Source organism: Patella vulgata, chromosome 2, assembly GCF_932274485.2.
Source record: "Patella vulgata chromosome 2, xgPatVulg1.2, whole genome shotgun sequence".
In the NCBI taxonomy this organism is placed as follows: domain Eukaryota; kingdom Metazoa; phylum Mollusca; class Gastropoda; family Patellidae; genus Patella; species Patella vulgata.
In genome coordinates, this window is record NC_065880.2 from 14,252,688 (window position 1) to 14,274,754 (window position 22,067).

At 33.2% G+C, this 22,067-nt stretch overlaps 1 protein-coding gene across 3 annotated transcripts in view; it reads left to right on the forward strand.

Moving 5' to 3' along the window:
- The window catches only part of LOC126810890 (sperm-tail PG-rich repeat-containing protein 2), a 32,754-nt gene that overhangs the window by 3,532 nt on the left and 7,155 nt on the right, over positions 1 to 22,067 (forward strand). For all 3 annotated transcript variants that reach the window (XM_050536217.2, XM_050536216.2, XM_050536219.2), the window contains exons 4-11: positions 425 to 565; positions 856 to 1,017; positions 3,675 to 3,902; positions 4,936 to 5,049; positions 5,459 to 5,618; positions 6,693 to 6,946; positions 14,349 to 14,532; positions 19,464 to 19,582. In XM_050536217.2, coding sequence (XP_050392174.2) covers positions 425 to 565; positions 856 to 1,017; positions 3,675 to 3,902; positions 4,936 to 5,049; positions 5,459 to 5,618; positions 6,693 to 6,946; positions 14,349 to 14,532; positions 19,464 to 19,582 — 1,362 coding nt within the window. The remainder of the gene's footprint in view (positions 1 to 424; positions 566 to 855; positions 1,018 to 3,674; positions 3,903 to 4,935; positions 5,050 to 5,458; positions 5,619 to 6,692; positions 6,947 to 14,348; positions 14,533 to 19,463; positions 19,583 to 22,067) is intronic.

Sequence of the window (22,067 nt, forward strand, 5' to 3'; positions counted from 1 at the left end):
CAGGGGTCATCCAGCCGGCTTTTTACCTATGACGTCAGACATCTGACTAACCAATCAGCGTTGATATTTCTAGTGGAATACCCACAGGAAATCGGAACCTAATCCAATAAAGATCGCAGGCTAGCGATGCCATCGAGAGTTGATTATGGTCTGGATAAGTTAATTAATGTCTAATTAATAATTTAGATAACATTTCAGGCCTAAAGAAAGACCTGCAATAGGCAGATTTAGCTCTTGCATAATGTTTGTTTAACCGTATAAATAAAGGTTATCGATCAAAGTGTTTCAGCATTATTTCCCTTTAATACATGTACAATATCTGTTCTAAATTGATCTCTAATTCATGATGTTCCCTGTTTATTGTTTCTGACATATCATCTTAACTTTCATAATTCAGTTTTATACAATTTTTGAATTTATATAGGGTGGATCAACTGTAGCTAATAAAGGTAAAAGATTTGATGATATTTTAAAAGAAACACCTGGTCCAGGAAGTTACAATGTACATGCTTCATCTGACTTTACTCTACAATCTAAATCAGCTCCAGCAGCTAGTAGAGATCCTGTAAGTATTTTAACCATTTGGTTACTTACACATTCTGGAACACCAGATAACATCTTTCATTTTACTTTGGTTTTTACATAAGCTGGCAAATTTTTCTCAAATATTTATCCAGATATTGAAACAAAAATATAAAGTATGTGTTCATTTTACCAGTTTTATATTCCTATAGTTTTGTTTGTATTTAGATCTATAAGCTTATTTATATGATATGAATAATGAATAAAAAATAGTTTGGTATTTATTATCAAAATGTTGACCTGTTATAAATATATACTTTATTAAATATGCAGAATACATGTAGAATAAAATACCATCGTAAACCTGAGGCACCATCAATACCCTGTCCTGGACAAGCTTATGGTTATGAAGATTGTGATGATGGTAGTTTAAAAAAGCAGGATGCACCAGAAAGAGATGTTTCAATAGGACCAGCATTTTATAAATTAGATCATGTAAGTATCTGAACCAATTTCTTTTCAGTGAACTAGGTTGATAGAACAAATCTTCATACCGAGAATACTTTTAAAGTCTCCCTACATAGATATCCAATCTGATTAAAACACAGATCCTATTTCGTTTCGTTTTTTTTATAGTTCAAAATTTCATTTTACTTGTCTTCAAAACACCATGATCTGGAAGAGTTGTTATATAACAGGTGTTCTAGTTGATGTGAGGAATTAGCCAATAAAACGGTCTGTTACCGTGAATCCTTGGCGTGCTTTGCACAGAACTGTGGGTAAACGTCTAGAAACGTCAACGCTGATTGATTAATTAATTTCTGACGTCATAGGGTCAAAAGCCACTTGTATGACACCTGCGCAACCTCCCAGTACAACCGGTCAGATCTTTATATAGTTTAGGTCATCAAAAGTATAAAAAAAAAAAACGAAAAAGAAATAGAGAGATCTGTATTTTAACCAGATATCTACATTGTCTTTTTGTATTCACCAATCAGTGTAACTTTTTATAGCCATAAAAAGATTTGTTATGTGACCTATTAATAATCCAGATTACCGATGTTGAATTTACTTTCAAAGTTTCAAAATTTGAAAAGCAAAATGTGTGCATACAGCATATCCATGAGTTAAAAAGAACAATGGAACAGAAAACACGTCATGATTCTGTGTAATACAATTAATGTTTATTACTGATTGATAGATAGACACCCAGTCGAAATGTCGCTCAGTAATAAACAGTAATTGTCTTCCATTGCTTTGTGACCTATACATAAGATATATCAAATTGTAATTCTAATACTGATCAAAAGTTGTATATTTATATTATTCCATAAGCAATAGACAGACTTACAGTGACTCCATTGTGAATTAGACTAAATATTATGGATTTGACAGGAGATCTTTGAACTAATTTGATAATTACATGTAATTAAATAGGATCACTTTAAAGGTATCATGAGTAGTATAAGGTTTGTCGAAATTCACTAAGCCTGTCTCTTATCATTCTAAAATAATTAGCATTATGGTCTTTAAGTGCTTCATTAGACTTGATCATTTCTAGTACTACTTAAAAATATTTTTTTTGTGCAGAAGTAAAAATGAGTGAATTTATTTGAGAGACAAACCTAACACCAGCAAACGAACAAAAGAAATATTAAGTGCTCTGTGTAATTGGAACAATGTTTTAGTCACGGCACATTTGACAGGGCATGCTGGTCGCCCATCTTATCTTGAAATAATTAGGAGCGGTTATTCAAGTGGAATAAAAGGCCTATAAGAGACATGATGAACAGGTTTTACAAGTAAAAATGGCTTTGATTGGGTAGATATTATGACCGATAGAGAAGCAAGACGCAGAACAAAGAAATGAAATTGAAGAAACATAACACAACCTCAACACACTTTGTAAAGTAACAATTAATGCCATTGCTCCTAATCTTCTGCTTTAATATTTCTAGTTAGTTGAAATCCTTTGTTGTTTTTTATGATTTATACTTCTGCTGGGCAGCTTTGGTCATTTTGCGGAATTGAAATTGCTTTTCCAAGATCTAAAAGGATTACTGTAGCTCTAATATATCATGTGGACTTGTTTTGTCTTGAGCATCCCTAGAGTAATTACCATTGTTTACAAGTGCCAGTAATATGATAATAATCATGATAAATGATGCAGGGATGGATTTTTATCAAAAATTAATTTAATATTTTCAATCATATTGTCTTGATGATATTATGTTAAGATATATGGTGCCATGGTAATGGAACTATGACTCAATAAGATTTTTAATTTGTTTATTTTGGTGACAAGGTTTTAATGACAAGTGTGAGATTTATTTTTTTAACTTTTTTTTGCTATTGACCTCATTTAAATAGGTAGTGTGTGGGAGAAATGGGGATTTGACTTCCACTTGACACAAACTATGTTATTTTGGAACTAGTTTTAACATTTGGTACAATTTTATTTCCAAAATTCAATTATTACGTTAGACAGGTGACTCTTTGTAACATACAGACTTGGTATCGAAACCACACCACTTGACTCAATGACAGTACCTTATGATCTAACGTGCACACGTTAGATCACTTGACCCACTCCACCCCATTTGAGAGAGAGAAGGGATATGGGGTTTAACGTCCACTGGACACAGACTAGGTCATTTCAGGACTAACATATGGTTTAATTTTATTTCAATAATTCTCTTGCGCGTAGGGGTCTTTAGCAGTTGGAGGAAACCGGAGGACCCGGAGAAAACCCACGAGGTTGGACAGGCAACCCTACTCCTTGTCACGTACAACCTGTGATTCGAAACCACGCCAGTTGACTCAATGACAGGCCTCATGATACACACCCCATTTGAATCGGGGGGGGGGGGGAACAAATTACAATTTTTCTTGTAAAAGTACAAGTTTTTCCATTTTTCTGTTCCAACCAATTTCTCATTTGAATTTTAATGTATTGATATGTTGATGAGTGAAACAATTTCTAACCGAATTATTGGAGGAGCTAAAAATTAAATCCAGTTGATTTTTTAAAAACAAATTGGATAGCATTAAACTAACATTTGAAATCAATTTTGTAATCTTATCAAAGTTTTGCCATTTCTGACGTTGCCAAAATAAATATAATGTAAAAGAATATTTTTTTGCCTTTTCAGTCGGACACCAGAACAGTTAAGCAGTATAAAGGTGTTCATTTTGGGAAAATGTCATCCAAAAGAAGTGATTTTCATGGGAAGAATGGACCTGGACCAGGAGATTATGACCCTTATATTGAACCCTTAGTAAAAGCAGAAAACACAAATATGCACGAAGAAGAAACCAAACGCTACGATGCACGAATACCAAGATATCATGAAGTTGTAACTTTAGAAGAAGAGAAAAGGGTAAGAATGCGACAGAAGGCTAGTTATAAACCTTTTCTTTATTTAAAGATACTTCATGAGAGATTATATAAAGAGCTGGCAGTTCTCACTATAATAGTTAAAAACTAGATAATGTTACAGGAATTTGCTGAAAATTTCAGTCAAAAAAACAGTTGATTATCCATTTCATGATTAAATCATGAATGAAAGTTGAGCAGCAAATCGGATCCTAATCCAGTAAATATCGCAGGCTAGCGATGACATTGAAAGTTGATTATGGTTTGGATAAGTTAACTAATTAATCATTTAGATAACATTTCAGGCCAAAAGAAAGACCTGAAATAGGTAAATTTAGCTCTTGCATAATGTATGTTTAAGGATATAATTTATAATGATTAAAACAAAAAGATAGTTAAATATCATCTTGATCTTGATGTTCAACAAATGAATTACAAAGAAATAAAGATGGCTGTAGATTCAGTAGAACGTAGCTGTGTGAACTTAAATGACAATAACTTAGAGTTTTAGACACCCATCCTTCATTGGGAGTATAATTGTCATTGATCATATCTGTAGAGTAGTCTGACAATAATCCATGTAAACACTGTGCAGACTTTTTTTTTTAAAAATTAGCTGGATTTAAGGAAACCTATTAAAATTCAGAGTCGTATAAGGATATTTTGCAATGTTTCCATCCATACCACCAAAAACTATTACAGACTCTAAAATAATGGCCATAAATTTTATGCAGTTATTTATTTGCCCCTGGTCCTCATAACATGATAGCCATCATTCGTAATGTCGGTGGTGTTTTTTCTTTGCCTGGGGGACACTTTAATTTTGTATCTATGGTTTGTTGAAAGTCTCTATTTGCTTTGGAGTATTGGGCCTTTTAATAGTCAGATTTGACTTGGTGTTTCGTTTAACATGAATTAAATCCAAATACTGTTGGAAATTTTATTATATTCTTATATACTATATATCTGTGTTTAAGATTGAATTTACTTTACAACTCAAATTAAGACTATTTTTCTATTATTTATTTTTTGTTCAGTCTGTTCCTGGTCCAGGTAAATATGATATTAAAGGTCAGTTTGATCCATTACCTGCTAAAGTTAATACTGAAGGTATAGAAGTTGAACATCCACCATTTTTATCTCAATCCAAGGTGAGCCACCGGTAATTTTTTTTTTAAACAATATTTTATTCAAGGAGTAGGGTCGCCTGTCCAACATCGTGGGTTTTCTCCGGGTTCTCTGGTTTCCTCCCACTGCTAAAGACCCCTATGCACAAGTGAATTATTGAAATAAAATTGAACCATATGTTAGTCCAGAAATGACCTAGTTTGTGTCGAGCGGAGGTTAAACCCCATTTCTATCTCTCTCTCTCTCTCAATAATTGAAATCGTTTGAGAAACAGGTATGGCCTATATCAATGATTCTCTCCTATCCCAGTTTATAACAATCAGGCAGAGTAATTTAAATATTCTCCTCTCTATTACGTATTTCAAGAAATTATTTTCAAATCATAATGATTCATATTTAGAAATGTTTGCACACATTCTGTCTTTTCTGTAGAGATTTCAACCTATAAAAAAAGCAGTTCCAGCGCCAGGAACTTATAATGATCCAAGAACTGCTTTAGAGAGTTTGCGTCGAGTCACAGGGTTAAAAAGAAGTCCATTTTCACAGACATCAAGCCGCTTTAATAATGAACATCACATACGAAAAATACCAGGTAAATTCTTTTGATAAGCTTAACCACCCTATACAATAAAGATGCATTATGTAAGAGCTAAATCTGCCTTTTGCAAGTCTTTATTTTCGCTTCAAATGTTATATAAACTAATATTTAGACATCTATGAACATGACAAGTCTATAATCAACTCTCTAGATCAGTGGTTCTCAACCTTTTTTTGCCAACGACACACCTTGGAACACATGAAAAAATAGCGACACACCTGGCTAAATATATATGAAATGTATTTGAAATTTGCAAAATAAAAACATGGTAGGTTAGACGGCATACAACCGTAGACAGAGACTAGTCATAAACACATAGAATGACTAAAATTAAATAAAGACAAACCCAGCTTATCAGTAGACACCAGTGAATACACAATTTGGATCACATGGTTTTTTGCATTTTCTTAGAGTGCCGTTCAAAATTTCACGGCACACTTAGGAAGATCTGGCTGAGAATCACTGCTCTAGATCATCGGTGTGACAAAATTTAAATGGGAGTTATAAAAATTTAACGATAAAATGGACTATCAAAGCTTAGCCTCGGTTGTTAAGTACTGTTGCTACTATAATAAATGATATACCCTACATCTTCAAACAGTCATAACTTCACCCAGAATAAAGTAATTTGACTTAAATTTTGAACTATTGTAGCAAGAACGGCCAACTCTTTATCTAAATCTTACATATGCATCTTTAAACGCTACTTTTAGTTTAACTTTATCTAAATTTAAATGCTATCAATAGTGTGCTTCAAATTTGAAATTAATGTCATCTAATTCAAATGTGAACTATTCATATTCATATCATCATGACTCAATTCTAGTTTGCAATCCAGAAAGTCTCATCAAATTTGGTGAAATTCTTCCAGCTAGAGTGTTAAATCATCATTTGTTAATGTTTTCTTCAGATATGGCTAAATATTTTAAGATGATCAGAAATCTTTACTGATAACAAAAAAAGAGAGAATTTTATCTTGAATTTTATTTTTTCTAGAATACGTAAACTAGATAAGAATAGTTTTTGGAGCTTATCATTATAAACTTTTTATGTATAATGCTATTTTAGGTCCAGGAAGTTATAATATAGCAGGTATGGGATCAGAAAGCATGAGAAAGGCGTATCTACAGAGTACAAGAAGGGGAGTATTTGGTACTACATCTGCTCGTATTCAAGTCTTGAATAAGAAAGAAGACACAGAAATCCCCGGACCAGCGCATTATCAAGTTAAAGATAAACCATATACAACCCGCCTTCAACAAATGACTTCAAATTTCTCATCTTTAAGCAACAGATTAACTGAGCCACCATCGGTAATAAAGGTAAGTAATTTAGCTATTCTCTTCACAGAAATCCAACCTCGTGGGTTTTCTCCAGGTCCTCTGGTTTCCTCCCACTGCTAAAGACCCCTACGCGCAAGCGAATTATTGAAATAAAATTGAACCATGTGTTAGTCCCGAAATGACCAAGTTTGTGTCAAGTGGACGTTAAACCCCATTTCATTCTCTCTCTCAGAAATAATCTTGAGGCTAATACTTGTATTTTGGGAGAAGACCATTGCCATGATGATAAACAAAATTCTTGATTTTAAGTCCTTTTATTGAATGACATCCATTTTAATTTTAACCGATTATATTTATATGCACCAGTGGTCTTATCCATTCAATATATCATCCATCCAATGAACTAGAGAGTTGATTGTGTCCTTGTCATTTGAAGGAGGGTTCGATGGCTGAATGGTTAGCGTGTGCACGCTGTATCATAAAGTCTGTCATTGAGTCAACTGGCGTTGTTTCGAATCCCCGGTTGTACGTGACAAGGAGTAGGGTCGGTCGCCTGTCCAACCTCATGGGTTTTCTCAGGGTCCTCCGGTTTCCTCCCACTGCTAAAGACCCCTACGCGCAAACGAATTATTGAAATAAAATTAAACCATATGTTAGTCCTGAAATGACCTTGTCATTTGAATAAATTTCGAAATAATAATTTAACATTTGAAGCCAGGAAAAAAAAATTAGGTAGATTTACCACTAGCAGAATGCATCCTTAACAAGGACATGTATATTTAAAAAAGTAATTTTAAAAAGAGAAGTAGTTTTTATTAATTAATCCTAAATTTATATGGTACTCTTAGATTTCACACTAATGATGGATTGTAACTTGATAGTTTGAATAACTGTAGAATCTATTTTCAAAATGGCTATATCACGATAATAATGACACATTAACAAGAAGCTCTTTATTCTATTGAAAACATCATCAAATCTTAAATATACATTTACTTGTTTATGAGAAATACTTGATTAATTTCTATCAAATAGTTACACAAATGGTAATGGATTCAATAAATTGTGTTAATAAATTTTATATTATCTTCTTTAACTGAAAATGTTTTTAATATCTGTATCAACAGCTGGAAATTTGTAGGATTTTACATTTAATATTGTTACACAAACTCATAAATGATTTAAACTACATCATCAAAAAACATTATCACACTACAATAAATATAAATATTAAATAAATTAAAGATAATTGCATAATTACTGCTTTGGAAAATTAAAATAATGTGTTTTGCTAACTTAAAAAAGATGGCTAACTGGGTTTAACAGCCAGGGTAATAATGCGACTGATGATATTCTGGTTTGGTTATTACAGGCAGTTAATTTGACAAGTGTGTTTTACTGAGTCTCAATAAACATATTAAGTTACACAGTAATTGAATTTTGTTTGCAAGTTGCCTATTTTTTGACATGATATGTGACACAAAGATTATAAATATTAATGTAAATCATTGTCAAGAGGTATTTGTAATTGTTCCAGAAGTAATTCTTTTGGCTGTTTCAATTGATACTTTGGGGATTGTAAATGAAGAGGTGAAATTATGGTATGAAATCTTTGTTCTGTGTAGTTCTTTGTCACTGATATGACACATACATGCACAATGTTAAATATTTATAAACACTTCTTTGTTTTAAACAAGTCTGTTACAAAAATGAAAAAAATACGAACAAAAAAACTGGCTAATGACTAACACTGTGGATGAAATCTGAAATATGGACAGTTTGATTACCCATTGATGCATAAGTTAGTTTCTTCTAATCACAGTTTTAAAATGTTTGTCTAGCTCGCCATTTGAAATTAGGGCAATCTGTTTAAAACACAGATCCTATTTCGTTTCGTTTTTATAGTTCAAAATTTAGTTTTATTTGTCTTTACTACACTAGGATCTGGAAGAGTATTTATATAACCCGCATCTTAGTTGATGCGAGGGATTAGCCAATGAAACGGTCTGTTAATTATGGCAAGTTTTTGGTGTGAGTTGCATGGAACTGTGGGTAACTCACTAGAAACATCAATGCTGATTGGTTAATCAAATGTCTAACATGTTAAACATCATAGGGTCAAAAGCCACTCGTATGACCTCTGTTGAGACCTACCATTACAACTGGTCAGATCTTTATGTAGTAGAGGCCATCGAAAGTATAAAAAAATGAAATATAGATCTGTATTTTAATCAGATTGAAATTAGGGCTTTGTATTGCAGCCCAAGATCGTATTGCGAGTTGCCGAGACAACCAGATGTGTTGTAATACATATTGTAAAATATTGTTAACACTTTTGCCCATATTTATGTACCGGCGCCCGGTACGTTTGTTTTTAAATTTTGGAATTAGAATTTTGAATGATACCATAAAATACAAAACTAAAAGTTCAATATAATACCGGTTTTTCTATCCTATGTGCAGGATGTAAAAGAACCCTGGACATTTGGAATTAAATGAAAATTAGTTGGAAATGCTGCTGTCCAACCAAAATATCCCTTATAGCACACTGCATGGCATCAAAATATCCCTTATAACACACTACAGGGCATCAAAATATCCCTTAGCAGACAGGGGGTTGGATGGCCGAATGGTTAGCGTGTGTGCGCTGTATCATAATAACTGTTATTGAGTCAACTGGCGTGGTTTTGATTCCCCGGTTGTACGCGACAAGGAGTAGGGTTGCCTGTCCAACCTTGTTGGTTTTCTCTGGGTCCTCTGGTTTCTTCCCACTCCAAAAGACCTCTACGTGCAGGCGAATTGTGGAAATAAAATTGAACCATATGTTATTCCTGATATGACCTAGCACACTGCATGGTATATCCCTTATAGCACACTGTATGGCATATATCCCTTATAGCACACTGTATGACATATCCCTTATATCACAATGTATGGCATATCCCTTATAGCACATTGTATGGTATGGCATATCCTTTGTAGCACACTGCATGGCATATCCCTTATAGCACAATGTATGGCATATCCCTTATAGCACAGTGCATTGTAAGCCCATCTGCATTAGTGTAGTCAATGCAGAAAAGTAGGAGATTAAACCCCATTTCATTTCGTTACAATTGTTTCAGTACAATTAATAAAAACAAAGAGAAAGTATCAATGCAACATTTATTGCAGAAAACCTTTATTACAATACATCATCTTTTGACAGCCCAATTTGAAAAATTTGGTAAAGTTTTCAAAAAATGCTAAGAATCTACTCAAACAAATTGACAAAAGTTAGGGAACACATAAATCTGCCAAAAATAAAGTATGCAACAGGAATTAATTAGCGACCAGGCCAGTCCAATTAAGAGTAAGCATAACCTGCCTGATGAACAATACCTGTCACAAACCATGATTGGAGCCAGAATGTCAGAAGCCAATATAGCTGTTGGGTAGGTTTAATCTCACTGTACCCCCCAATCAACTGGTGTTATAGGGTAGTGGTGTGAAAATTTAAGTAAACAAAGGATTATAGACTGTATCCCTTTTAGTACTGTTCACTTAGTTAAAATTTAATTATTTTAATGATTAAAATATATAAGTTAAGTTCACGTGTCATTGGTTAACGAGTATCTTAAATATTATTCACCTACCTTTCATTCAGACAGTACTCATAAATCAATCAAATATATGATTAGAAACTCACTATCATTATATAAGGATAGTTGTCACCCCCAATTACATTATATCTTTTAAAATGGCTCAAGTTCGCATAGGGTTTATTCCTAATTCTCAAGGAGGTCAAAATTTAGTTAATTTGGGGTATAAGTACAGAGTAAAAAATACGAAACCCAATAGCACCAGCAGACTTTTACTGAAAATACAATAGTCGGATACCGGGGGACCATTGCCCCCTAAAAGACGAAAATATAAAAGAGTAGAATAATCTATTAATGATCTAAAAATCAAACTGGAGTAAAAAGTGCAATTGAATATACTGACGCCATATCACATTTAGTAGGGTTATGATTTATGTTTGATACATGTATTTGTTGTTACTTTTATGAAATTTATTGTGAATAAAGTTGTTAATTAGTTTAAACCTAGTAGTTTAAAAAAACAGACTATACTTTTAACACCATTGTATTTGATAATCCCCTTGCTTGATTAATCCCCCCATGAGAACAATAGCAGGGGGCACAGTGAGATGTCCCCGTTGGGTAGAAGGTGCTAGTTTAAACAGATAATTAAAATTAACAGGTTTCAAATAGATGGTAGTTTTTCTAGTTTTACAGAGATGTAACTTGTTCTAATCTAGTGTTTCATGACTATTACACATGTTTAATAATAATGCAGTACTGTAGTGACGTTTAAGGAGCTATTATATAAGCTCTCTATCAAGTCTATTACACATGTTTGATGATATGTCATATTATATTATATGGCAAGGCTGGAAGGAAGATGACTAAATAACTGTTATCAAGACCAACAAGCATTTCCGTCTTTCTCTATACCTCATTATATCTAGATTCTATTGCTTCGTCAATAAAACTCAATACACCACAATAATTCTATTCATTAGGAGTCAACTCGCCTACAAGAGCTACAGAACGTTTATAACAAGCGAAGCTTCATCAATGTCCGTAATTTACATGTTGATCATTTCACCATAGACCACAGAAAATTAGCCGAAGTGAATGAGGCTATTTCTACAATTGCCTTGTTCATATTTACAATTTCTTTCTATGCTGATTGGATCAAATTATAGCGGTCAACATAATGTCTATTTTTATATCTTGTCTCACATGCTGTATAAATATTGTAAGATTTTTTATAATAATGACATTTTATAGTTAAACTACTCTGAAGTCAAAGTAAAAAGTCTTTATATTATGTCCAAGAAATCCTTATACATTGATCGCCTGTCCAACCTCATGGGTTTTCTCTGGGTCCTCCGGTTTCCTCCCACTGCTAAAGACCCCTACGTGCAAGCGATTGATTGATATAAAATTGAACCATGTTTTATTCCCGAAATGACCTAGTTTGTGTCGAGTGGACGTTAAACCCCATTTCTCTCTCTCTCTTACACATTGAAGAAGATAGGCAATTACTATAAATTAAGGTTGTATTTTCATTTAGATACAGGGGGGTTGGATGGCCGAATGGGTTAGCATGCGCGCGCTGTATCACGAGGCCTGTCATTGAGTCAACTGGCGTGGTTTCGAATCCCCGGTTGTACATGACAAGGAGTAGGGTTGCCTGTCCAACCTCATGGGTTTTCTCCGGTTTCCTCCCACTGCTAAAGACCCCTACGCGCAAGCGAATTATTGAAATAAAATTAAACCATATGTTAGTCCCGAAATGACCTAGTCTGTGTCAAGTGGACGTTAAACCCCATTTCTCTCTCTTTCATTTAGATACATATTTTCCATTTGCTTAAGGTTCGGTGTAAAGTGAAATGAAATGAAATTGGAATGGGGTTTAACGTCCTAACGTAACTGTTCTGCTCAGAATTGGGCTAATGAAGACGGGCATACGCCATACAGTGTGCTATGAGTGAAATTTTGCCCGGAAACCAGCACTACGGCCTACTCTTATATCGAATTCCAACTGTCAAGGGATCTTGTACGTGCATGCCAATGTGTACACAGGACCTCGTTTTTTTGTCCTATCTGAATGACTAGAAGCTGTCCTGCATCACTGACAAGGGGGGAACCACTCTTATATCGAATTCCAACTGTCAAGGGATCTTTTACGTGCACACCAATATGTACACAAGACCTCGTTTTTTTGTCCTATCTGAATGACCAGACAGCTGTCCTGCATCACTGACAAGGGGGGAACCACGTTGGAAAATCTGGATGAACTTTTTCGGCCAATGCAGGGATCGAACACCTGACCTCCAGGCTAGCAAGCCAGCGTCTTACCCACTTAGCCACGGTGACCCTAGGTGTTAAAGTATTTTCGGTACATTGTAGGCCTATTTCCCATGTTTTATTTTGACATCCACACCAATGTGAAAAGAAAAAGAATTTTTAAAAATCTGAAGATTTGTTTTGTTGACATGCCTAATAACTGATATTCAAAATAATGTGGAGAATCCCCTTTAATTTAAATTTTAAGAAACGAAAAGTAAGCTAACACTTCCTCTTGCATAGCACCCATTTTGATGTATAAACTATGGTTAGGGAGCCTGTACTTGCTCCCAGGTAGAAGACCAAATAATTTTTGAAGGGTAAGGTAATCCACTTAAATGTGGACAGAATGACCTTACATTTATAACAACAATTGTAAGAAGTGAGTAATGAAAGATATCTGTTGTCGAGACTGTCTTATTATAGTGTAATGTCAGTTGTCTACTGGGACTCATCTATATCTGTCAATATTTGTTAACTCAATCAAGTACCAGTACAAATTAGATATTCTCATCTCAATGTTTGTGTTTGTGACCGCAGAATTTTCCATTAATAATAAACAGACTTATGTTTGTTACCAAACTGTACTGCTGTAATACAATATGCCTATGAAAATAGATAACACAATTGCCTTCCAAAACCAAATTCACTTACACTTTAGGTTGGAAATTTTTATGCAATGCACCACAAGTTTCTTGAAATTAATTCTGTCTTGTTCCAAGATTGAAATTAACAGCAACTTCCTGTAAAGCTGTCAACAATTGTGCAAGTAGTTGAGATTAACCAGCCTGTAATTAACTTGTATTTGTTGTTGATAAAAATTCACTGAGATCGCCACCTGTCAATGTTAATATTTTCCAGTCTGTCCATACAATTCTTTATATTTACTCCACAGATATGATGGTTTTAAAAAATGCCATGTCAGGCTTATTACTTTACTCACAGAGGTACACCCCACGAAAATTCAGAGCTGTGCATCACTTATTCACAGAGTTGATGCCCTTGCTATCGAGACAGCGTAGTCGCTCTACCAATCGAATTAAAATCAAACATACTTACTATGACAGGCATATTCTGTTAGCGGAAGTTCTATTTACAGCTTTGTCTAGAGTGGACCTTAAACCTCTCTTTCTCTCTCTCTCAAACACACTCACCTGCAGTTATACTCAAACTTATGTTTTGGTTTTAAAATGTCCATAACATGCAGGCTAATAGTATTACCAGGTTTATGGATAAATTCTCTTCAAAACTGCAAAACATTAAATGAGTGACAATCAAGTTATAAACAGTTTTGGTGGATGAATTTTTAGTTGCCTGGCAACCCATGTTTATTTCCAGGAGAGTGACAACTTTTAGAGATTTAATTTCTTGTTCATTGTTTTACAAACATAGAGAGAATATTTAGAATTTTTGGAAAATCCAATAACACATACAAGAACTTGTACAATTATATGCAAAATCATAACATCTAGCTGATTATTTATTCTAAATTGTATTTTTCTGACATTTTGTTTTAGTTTTAATTTAAACTAATTATTTTACAGGAAATTCCCCCTCCAGGTTCTTATGAAGTTCACAAATCTTACGTAAACTCTCAAATAAAGCCCCATAGAGCTAAGCCAAGGAATGAAACGGCGAAGAAGAAACATGGCTCCTTTATGTCTGCTGCATCAAGATTTGCTCCGGCACGTAATGTTATAGCCGAACACCCAGATCCAGATGTACCAGGTTTGTTCAATTATTTTTATAGATATTCAATTTACTCCCTTTGTTGTGATGGATCTTTATTTTATGTTAAAATTTGCCACATTCGATACTGGTATTTAAAACAATATTCAAAGATCTGATGGACACAGATCATTGATCTTTACATGGTAACTGATAAGATTTTAAATCTTGTAGACTTATAATAAACAGACAACTTTATGGATAACATTCACTAGGTTTATTAACTGCAACAGTATCCTCATTGAAACGTTGCAGTTAATAAACCTAATAAATGTTATCCATAAAGCTGGCTGTTATTATATATCGCATTCACTAAATGCCTTTCAAAGACACTCGTAGACTTCTGTCATTACAGCAATTGTATAGTTGATAAAGAATTGTATCTTAGTCTTATCAAATAACTAGAAATTGTGTTAGGTGAACTGTAATTTCAAAAAGCTTAATGGAGGTTTCAGGATTGGGTTTGTTTTTGATAAAATTACCCTTTTCTTTGGATTGAGTAAAATTGATATCTGGCTGAGATTTTAATCAGTGTTAGGTGAACTGTTATTTCAAAAAGCTTAATGGAGGTTTCAGGATTGGGTTTGTTTTTGATAAAATTACCCTTTTCTTTGGATTGAGTAAAATTGATATCTGGCTGAGATTTTAATCAGCATCTTACGCTAATCTTCTAGGTGTCTTTTTTTTATCTTAAAACATGTTTTGGTTATTATTATTCTAATTCTAAGCCACTTTACTATATCTTAATATTACTAAACAAATATTTAAAATCAGTTAAGATGTAGAACCGTCAGATCTCAGTTACCTAGAATCTGTTTAACAGCTTTGGAGTTAATCTTGGTTTACCTACACAATTACATCACTTAATCTCGCTTTTCTTATATATTTACTTATGTTTACAAACTTAAAAGACTCCTTTATTATGTTTCACCTGACCTTTTAACCTTACATAATAGGTTTACAATTATTTATGTCCTTTTTAAAAGAGATATTATGTACCCAGCCAGTAAATTATGTTGACTTTGATGAATATCGCCAGACATACTTTTGATTTACTAAGTGTATTTATTCTAGTTTCAATTAAGTGAAAAGTTTGTATGCTAATATTGTAAGAGATAAAATGATAAGTCACAAATTAACAATAGGCCTTATTTTTTAAAATTGAAAATAAATTCCACAAATTTAATTTTTGGACAATAGCCAAGTCCATTTCATAACTTTTATACTTCAGCAATAGCTAGCTGTAAGAAGGGGATCACGTGGCTAAGTGGGTAAGACGCTGGCTGGCTAGCCTGGAGGTCGGGTGTTCTATCCCTGCATTGGCCGAGAAAGTTCATTCAGATTTTCCGGCGCTGTTCCCCCTTGTTAATGATGCAGGACGGAGGGCCTGACAAGGACAGCTGTCTAGTCCTTTCGGATGAAACAAAAAACTGAGGTCCTGTGTATACATTGGAATGCATGTAAAAGATCCCTTGGCAGTTGGAATTCGATATAAGAGTAGGCGGTAGTGCCACTGCCCGGGCAAAATTTCCCTCATAGCACACTATAATATGCTGTATGCCCGTATTCATTAGCCCAGCATAGGAGCAGAACAGTAGGACGTTAAACCCCATTTCATTTCATTTGCTGTAAAAATAAATGGTTGCAACCATGGTTTGACTGCTGCAGTTTACTGCTTTAAAGTACCTGCATTTTTCAACTAATTTTCAACTGATTAACTAATGTCTTATGATCAGTATCTAAAAGATAATTGACTTCTGTCGTACAACATAATTGACTATTATTAGTATTAATGTCTTCTTATAACATAATTGACTAATGTCTTATTATAGTTATAACATACTTAACTTATGTCTTATAACATACTTAACTTGTGTCTTATAACATAATTAACTTATGTCTTATAACATAATTAACTAACATAAAGAACGTATGTCTTATAACATAATTAACTAATGTCTTATAACATAATTGACTAATGTCTTATAACATGATTGACTAATGTCTTATACTTATAACATAATTAACTAATGTCTTATAACATAATTAAATATGTTTGATAACATAATTGACTATGTCTTATATCATAAAGACAGATGGCTTATAACATAATTAACTTACATTTGATAATATAATTGACTAATGTCTTATATCATAAAGACAGATGTCTTATAACATAATTAACTTATGTCTGATAACATAATTGACTATTATTGTCTTTATAACATAATTGACTAATGTCTTATGGTTATAACACAATTACCTTACATCTGATAACATAATTGACTATTATTGTCTTATAACATAATTGACTAATGTCTTATGGTTATAACTTTTAATTAAATTATGTCTGACTGATAACATAATTGACTATTAAGTATTATTGTCTTATAACATAACTGAATAATGTCTTATAGTTATAGCATAGTTGACAGATGTCTTCTATAATAACTCACTTACGAAGTAATTAGTGCATCCTTTTTTTACATATTGCCTTACGCAACTTGAATGTTTTCTTTGTATTTTTGGTATGAAAGTACAAGTAGAATCGTGAGCAATAGTGTGGTGGGTTTCATGCTTAGTGGATATTGGCCTTCAAACATGAATTTGAATGAAGAATTTATACAAATGTATTAGACTTTCATGTGAAACATGGATTGTGTTTTACAAGAGTTGTAAGTTATGAGTCATATATGACTATCATAACTTGATGTATTGCATACTTGAAGTACTTTAATGTTGAATAATGGGACAAATTTCACTGACTTTATTTGATGAAGAATTATTCCCCTTTTATGATGTTCTAACCTTTAACCCCTTTTTCAGTAGGAAAATGTAAAATTTTAGAAAATCAACCTTGCTTTTGTTAGTAAGAGTGTATTTTGGTTTTCTTCTTAGATGTCTTTATCCTCTTCAAAATGATCACTGTGAAAGGCAGTCTTGTGAATTTGTTTCTCAAGTGAATGATTATTGAGAATTGTGTATCTTAGTGGCATGATTTGACATCCATTGATCTTTTTAACGACTTTTGTTGCGTTGAATAAACCGAATAAGAGAAAGCAATCTATGTCTCTTAATATACATCTGGAAATCGCTCGTCTAAAAATTGATTCCCCTCTCAAAAAAGAAAAATAAGAAATAACCGAGAATGAACATGATCCGACTTGATTTATTGAAGCAATCTTTAGAGAGTGGTTGTATTTGCTAATAAAAGCCTGAATCAAAGCATCAAATCAGCTAAATAAACTTGCTTGCCGTGATGACCAATTTTTAATCTACCCAAGCCACGTGAAGGGTATTATATGTGTATATGAAGTCACAGGAGTCAGTAAATCATATTGTCGTTTATACAGGAGTGAATAAATCGTCTTGTCTTCTACAGATTCTACCAATTACTGGTAAATGTTATAAATATTGAATATCCCTGGTTAAAGACCCACATTTACTTTAGTTGGAACTAACTCTAAACTACCAATATCTAATACAATTACAGCATAGCCATCGAGTTCCTCAAGAACAACATAACACAAACAGAACAATTGGTTCAGGCTTCAGCACACATATTTAAGAATATATTTTGTTACCTAGAGAATGACTCCATATAATGGAGGGGGTTGGATGGCCGAATGGTTAGCATGTGCACGCTGTATTAAAAGGTCTGTCATTGATCCAACTGGCGTGGTTTCAATTCTCCGGTTGTACGTGACAAGGAGTAGGGTCGCCTGTCCAACCTAGTGGGTTTTCTCCGGGTCCTCCGGTTTCCTCCCACTACTAAAGACCCCCACGTGCAAGTGAATTATTGAAATAAAATTGAACCATGTGTTAGTGCTGAAATGACCTAGTTTGTGTCAAGTGGACATTAAACCCCTCCTCCCTCTCTCTCTCTCTCTCTCTCTCTCTCTCTCCATATAATGGAAGTGACAGGAATACTAATCAACTCTTGCATAATGCGCCATCAAATTACCTCTATATTTATGATTTAATTTTATTATACAGATATATATTTTAGTATGTAAATGAGTAGAATATCTTGAAATGGGTAACTTTCCATATAATTATACACAAATATTCGAAGAAGGTTTTATTAGTAATAATATAAATACCTTAGGTTTTAGTAATTAGTTCTAGAGAGAAGTATTTGTAGTAATTGTCTCAATGGTGGAGATTTTATGTATTGTTGAGTGATATGGCCGTGAATTATGACTTGTGCCATTTGTCTCTTAACTAGTTCCAATTATGTTAATCACTTGCCCCAAACAGATGGCACTAATAAATCTAGAAAACATTTTGACTGTACAGTTTTTGGAAATGATATTTATGACACAAATGCTAATTCTGTAATTTAATTTCATGTAAAAGATCATAAAATACTTAATTACTTTATAATCACGCTCAGTAGCGTGTAATAACAGATTTTTTTAATTTAGTTTTAGTTCTTGTCCCTTCATGCACAAGAAAATTGGGTTTTTTTTATTACACAAATCGTTATTACTGACTATATAGTGACTAACTATTCTATTTTTAGCATTTTTGGGAGCCACAGTATATATTGGCATGCACATAAAAGATCCCTTGGCAATTGAAACTCGATATAAGATTAGGGCATACTGCTACTGCCCGGGCAAAATTTCCCTCATAGCACACTGTATGACATATGCCTGTCTTCATTAGCCCAGTCAGTATAAATAGGAGTAGAACGTTAAACCCCATTTCATTTTATTTTTAGCATTTTTGAGAAAATTGAAAAATTCTAAACATGCATCATATACTATAGTAATCTTATATCTTGATATTCATGTACTTCATATTGTTTTGTTGTTTTTTGTTTATCTTTTAAAATTGTTTACACTTGTATGTCAAGTCCACGGAAGCACTTTGGTGAAGTTCTATATAAATCTTTTGAAATGATAACAATAAATATATTTTTTCAGGTCCTGGTGCCTACGATAATAATGCAGACACATTAACGAAGAAAGGAGGTTTAATGGTATCGAGAAATAAAAGATTCCAAAGTTTTAAAAATGAAGCTCCGGGTCCAGGAACATACGAGGTAAGTTTTATGATATAAAGACAAAATATTTGAATTAGTTTTATCCTTATATAAAAGTCTGGTTTTTCAAAATATCAGTCATACCAGCCTATGCATATGGGACAAATTGGTTTGAATAGTATAACAGTGTGGAATTAAAGGTCACTAAGAATTATCATGGAGTATGTCTTTCTGAAACAAAGATTTGAGTCAACTAGCGTGGTTTCGAATCTCCGGTTGTACAAGACAAGGAATAGGGTTGTCTGTTTAACCTAGTGGGTTTTCTCCGGGTCCTCCGGTTTCCTCCCACTGCTAAAGACCCCTACACGCAAGCGAATTATTGAAATAAAATTAAACCATATGTTAGTCCCGGAATGACCTAGTTTGTGTAAAATGGACGTTAAACCCCCCTCTCTCTCTCTCTCTCTCTCTCTCTCTCTCTCTCTCTCTCTCTCTCTTAAACAAAGATTACTGTGGTCAACTTGCTTTCACACATATTGACCATATCTCTCAATGGGGTGGTTTTGTATTTATTATTCATTTGAATGAAAACATCGAGAGATTATCTTATAGTAGGTCCATGTCAACTAGAGGAGATTATTATAAGCTAAAAATGTTCATTATATGGCAAATCTGATTTTAAATCTCTATATGAGTCATTTGATGTTTGAATATTCATAATGTTCATCTTCAGACAGTCAGATATTGTATTATAGGTGAAGGGTGATGACATTGGTGTTTTGAGTAGTTTTGTTCAAGCACAATTTTTGAGTTCATCAAAGTATCAGTTACTTGATTTCAACCATTCATTTCCGTTAAAACACACAATTGATTGACAGTGTAATCTAAATTCACTACCCCACCCTATACGACCAGCACCCTTTTAACACAAGAGGTCAAAAAATCATGAAATTTGATGGGATAATATGATACAATTTAAATAGCCACTTAAGCTATGTATAATTTAATTATTTTTGAACTAAAAAAAAATGGAGTTTTAATTTGGTGCTATAAATATAAATTGTCATTGCACATTAACATTACAGATGACAAATATAATTATCAAATAAATTGATAATATTCAGTAATGTTTACGAAATTTGTTCATTACTTAATCATTAATTATAATGCAGTACATCACCAAATTTTACCACTGTTAAAGATACATTATGGGAGATTAGATAAAGAGCTATCAGTTCTCACTATAATAGTTAAAAACTAGATAATGTAAAGGGAATCTGCTGAAAATTTCAGTCAAATTGATCCAGTATGAAGCGAGAATTAAGCAATTGAAATACATTATGGGAGATAAGATAAAGAGCTAGTAGTTCTCACTATAATAGTTAAAAACTAGATAATGTAAAGGGAATTTGCTGAAAATTTCAATCAAATTGATCCACTCTGAACCGAGATGTTAGCTTTTGAATTTTCGGCCTAGCCTCGATCATCATTACTAAAGTTGGTACGATAAAAAAAACATAGTCTCGATTATCCATTTCTTGATTAAATCATGAATGGAAGTCGAACAGCAAATCGGAACCTAATCCAATAAACATCGCAGGTTAGCGATGACATCGAGAGTTGATTATGGTCTGGATAAGTTAATTAATGTCTAATTAATAATTTAGATAACATTTCAGGCCAAAAGAAAACCCTGCAATTGGCAGATTTAGCTCTTGCATAATGTATGTTTAAGCAAAGATTTTAGGTGCAGAACAGTAGGACGTTAAACCCCATTTCATTTCATTTCCATATCAATTTTCAACATCAGTGTCCAGATATTTTAATATGTCTGTCCATTCTTCTATATTTCTTTGTTAGTACAACATTGAACAGAGATTACAATAATCCATTTATCTTTTCGAAATTGAAACTTTCATTATTGATCTTTTTCAAAAATGTATGATTTGTATATAATAGCTCATAACTGCTTGGATGATCACTTATCTGTTGGTGGGTGTATATGTTTCTTTGCCTGGCAGCTTATGTTTTATTTCTTCCTGAAACTTTCTGGAATTGTTTGTCTTTTTATATGGATGAAGCAGCCTGCTTAAATCCAGACTTTTGCCCTTATCCAAAAAACTTTGTAATAAGTCTATAGGTGTTTGTTTTTATTTTTCAAACTTGCTGTGATTGTTCAAACTAGGAGAAATCCTGTTGAAATTCAGAATCACAAAAAATGTATAAATTTTCTCAACTTCAAAACAATCCATTAGTGACAACATTTACTTGACTGTCAATGCATGTATCATTGCCTGGCAATTTATCTTTAAATTTTATCTGAAGAATAATTTTTTTTACTCAAATTTCACCTGCGCAGGGTACAAAAGAAATTTATCGTAGCTCAAATTCTTTGAAGACTTAAACACCAACTCTGTGCATTGATATATTCAACCATCCTTTAACATAATATCCACTAATAATGAAATATAATATTCATAAATACTCTCAAATGAATTAATTTTTAGTGATTAACCAACATGCTGTGAAGTCTCGCATATTTCAA